The sequence below is a fragment of the Acanthisitta chloris genome, unplaced genomic scaffold (assembly GCF_000695815.1).
Source record: "Acanthisitta chloris isolate BGI_N310 unplaced genomic scaffold, ASM69581v1 scaffold19440, whole genome shotgun sequence".
Taxonomy (NCBI): Eukaryota; Metazoa; Chordata; class Aves; order Passeriformes; family Acanthisittidae; genus Acanthisitta; species Acanthisitta chloris.
The window spans coordinates 32,077-35,955 of record NW_008651347.1 but is presented as its reverse complement, the minus strand read 5'-3'; the positions used below and the strand labels follow the sequence as shown (position 1 = coordinate 35,955).

General features: G+C 43.6%; 1 protein-coding gene across 1 annotated transcript in view; it reads right to left on the bottom strand.

Annotated features, from left to right (window-relative positions):
- Positions 1 to 3,668, bottom strand: part of GRAP2 (GRB2-related adaptor protein 2) — a 14,149-nt gene extending 10,481 nt beyond the window's left edge. Inside the window, exons 1-2 of the mRNA XM_009072949.1 lie at positions 3,591 to 3,668; positions 375 to 466 (exon numbers count right to left, since the gene is read on the bottom strand). Coding sequence (XP_009071197.1) covers positions 375 to 466; positions 3,591 to 3,668 — 170 coding nt within the window. The remainder of the gene's footprint in view (positions 1 to 374; positions 467 to 3,590) is intronic.
- Between the last annotated feature and the right edge of the window lie 211 nt (positions 3,669 to 3,879).

Here is a 3,879-nt window from a genome sequence, read left to right as displayed (position 1 = left end):
GTGCTCAGCGTTTGTCTCTGTCGCCAAGACTTCACATCATGACTATTCTCCTGTCTGAGGAGATCTAAACGCAGTTCTGGCCACATCCCAGTGACATCCCTCTGAGCAGCAGTAACAAGAGTCACTTGGGAGTGATAGAGAGCATTGAGAAACATTCAGATCCTAAAGAATGGAGCATGCTTTGTGGTAGAAACACGCTGTGCTGGCAGAACTATGTGTAGCATTATGGCAATCCTTGCCAGCCTTGAACTGTAGTGTGTTATAACCAGTGCTTCCTTTGTCATGTCTCCCTCTGCATGTGGAGGCACACTTGCCCCTGACAGCACTCTGTGCAGGTGTGCAGTGGGGGTGCACACCATTTCCGCGACACTTACGGGGGAACGTGAAAATCAATGAAGTTCTTAGGAACGTAGCCCTCATGACTTCTGAGCTCAGCCTTGTACCACTCTTCCTGGGAGCTCAAAACCTGCAATGGAGAGATGGATGGAATAAACATGTCTCCTGAGAAAGGCACGAGTAACCAAGATTCTGGCAGAAACCTAGAATTTCTTATAAGGATAGAAGAAAACACTACACATGCTTCAATTCTCACCCTCTGTGCAACAAGGTTAGTGGCTGGAGACAACATGAGAGCAAACACGTAATAAGCAGAATTAGGCAGATTGCTTGTTAACTTTATCCCTTCATCTGAATGCCTGTCCAGGCCGCTGGGGATACTGCCTGTCTATCTCTGATGTCTGTGAAATGGAGAAATTCAGCTTGGAAAGACTTAAGAGGGATTTAACTTATTCTCTGTGCTGCTTTTAATAGTTGGTACTGGAGCATCTCAGATTCACAAGGGAGGAAACAAATAATCTTTGAAAACTCCTCTGATGTATGGGTATGGAGAGATACGCAGCTATAGCTGTGCGTGTTACGACCACACAGATGTTACCACGTGCTCCCACATGTCATTTCGCAAGAGATTGTTTAGTGGGTTGAGTGTTCAGCTGCCCTGAGCTTTGCCAAGGTAGGTACAAGAAGGAGGCAAAAGTATTTTAAAGCCACTATTACACTTAAGAGATTGTAGGATAGCAGGAAGCCACACAGCACACAGCACACAGTGGAGCAGCTTCAAGTGTGCTCACATTCATGGTAACTGTAACGGTCCTTAGAACTTCACTGCGGAGCAGGGACTGCCCAGATTCACTGCTCAGCAGCTGATGGCCCCTGATACAGCCCCAAGCTAGAGGAGAGAGGATAGGAATACAACCACAATGCGATTTTATTGCAAATGTTGTGGTCTTTGGTGTTTTGTTTGACATTCCAACTCCTGGGACAGAATTCTGCTTTATGAAATAGAACGTTTCTGTTCTTTCTGGTTTTGGAGAGGAGCCTAAAAGCATAAGCCATGACAGTTTTAAAAGGAGAAAGCAAGTGGAAAAGACTTAATTTAAAATCTATTGTTAACAGTAATAATACTTATTTTGTGAGCCATTCTCATGGTTTTGGGAGCCTAAGGCACATTCTTACTGCTTGGTGTTGGCAACAGGATGTTACTGTCTCTGGGGCCAATTCTCCATTGGCTTGCCTGCCACATAGGCCTTTTTAAAGTATTTGGGTTCAGAAAAGTTAGGGAATAGAAAACTCCGGTGTTCCCTGCTTGTATAGTCACTGCTTTCCTCATGCCTGAGTGCTGGATTAAGCCTCTTTTTTACAGTTGTGGCCAACCAAAGTGAATGAGAGCTACTCCCTGCTCATTATCAGGCCCTGCTCAGTTGGCAGTGAGGTTTCCAGAAAGACTTACCTGCTGTTTGTTGGTGCAGGGCTGGCAGGTTTCTCTCAGTGTGTCATCCTCTCAGAGAAGGATGTGTGGTGGGGTGAGAGGGTAGGTTTCCTCCTGTCACTGCTGGTTGAGGGCCCCATGTTTCCTGTTTTCTAATCTCTACATCAATACTTCATGTTATCTCCTTTATAAATCAGCAGGCTGTTGCAGGCAACAAGGGGGGGCTCATGATGGGGTATGAATGTATGTATGTGTATGCCAGAAGAGAGTTGTTACTCAAGGTAGTTTACTGCTACTATGGTTTGGGTAGTTAAGGCATTATTTTGTTACCTGAAGGACATTAAAGCAAGAGGCAGTTTGACTTTTCTGGTAGCGAAGTCTCTATGACAACAAATAATAGTAATACTGGTGTGGAGTATTATTTGACACTTCATCAATAGCTTCCAGTGTATTTGGAAAGAAAGCCATGACTTATAATGATTTTACAGGAAGAGAAACTGAGGAACAGAAAGAAAAGTGACGTGGCCAACACCATCACCACAGCCAGGGACTTGTTGGAAATCTCCTGAGAAAGAAGGCATCAGGTAAAGGTCACAGGATAGTAGGGATGTGCAGTCTACTGGGGAAAAATTAAGAATTAGAGTGGTTTTTTGTGCTGAAAAGAGGCAGTGATTTCTTCAGAACGTTCTCACAGCTCTTTGGAAAAATCTGGTATTAGATCTAATGAGCTCCGGATGCCATTAACTTCGTCTAAGTGTCGAGAATTAAAAGGCCAATAAAATAAAAAATGGTTGTGATGGAAAAAGCAAGGCTGAGACCCAATATGAGTCTCAATATTATTAACTGGACTATCTGGGACTGCACAGGGAGATAGCAAAGGCTCCCTGGCCAAACAAGGGTTTACATCCTATTGTTGTACATCGTCCCTTTGGACAGTGGAGGAGTTAAGGCCTTAGAGAGGAGTAATATTCAGGTGTTTTCAACTGAAACAGAACAGCTGGGGACTGAGACGTGGATAAATAATTAGAGTGAAGCATCAGGTCACTTCATCTGTGGGACTTTGGAGGGTTAACAAGAACTGTTCTACCATAACACACGCAAATCAGCTTTAAAGAGATATTCACATGTTCTGCATTGTATACGATCAACTCTACTTCTACCATTCCCCCATTTCTAAATTCCTGCAAGATTGTATATAATATTATTAGCCCAGGACCTCTTAAACATTTCCACTCTGTGTATAACAGACTGTTTCATGGACTTTTCTGCTTCTATTTGCAATTGCCTACAAACCCTGTGGCAACTGACAGTAATTGCTAACAGTGAAAAGTAAGTTCTATAATGGATGGTACATATCTTTTAATCAGTTTAAGAGCTGGAAATAACGAAGACAGCAATTTCTCTGGAGACCTAGTCGTCTAGATGACCTCTAAGGTCCATTCCAACCCCTATGATCTAAACGTAGTCATCATACAATACCTATATGGTCAATGAAAACAGATAGTACCCTCAAAACCCGTCTACAAAAGAACTTGATCTCTGCCCCAGAAAAGGTACATACCCTTCCCTGCTGATTACTGGAGGATTACAGGGCAAATAAATTCATAGTTTAGGGACTTAGAGTGATCAAAAGTGGACACAGACTCAAGTGACCTGGGAATTGTTGGCTGACCTATCACAAGCCCTATGGGAGATGAGTACTTGTATTTATATCCTAGTTTGTAGATGTCTGTCTTCACCTGTTTTGCCAAGGCAAGTGGAAGGATAGAAAGATCTAGCAACACCCTCAGAAATTCTGTTTAGTCAAACCTGGGGTTGCACTTACCTTCAGCATATCCCCAGCCCGAAAGCTCAACTCGTCTTCTCCAGATGCAGTGAAGTCGAACTTGGCGATGGCTTCCATACTGTGTCTTGGTGGCAGAGCAAAGCTGGAAGAAGTATATGCTTATCAACATCTCTGAGCTGCTGGGATCGTGGAGTCCAGCCTCTGGAAAGCTTATAGGCTGTGCTGTGATTTGTATATGGATGAGCATACACCAACCGCTGCCAGACATTAGTTACTAGACATGGAAAGCCATTAGCAGGTAGAAGAGAGGGAATGACCAAGGCTATAA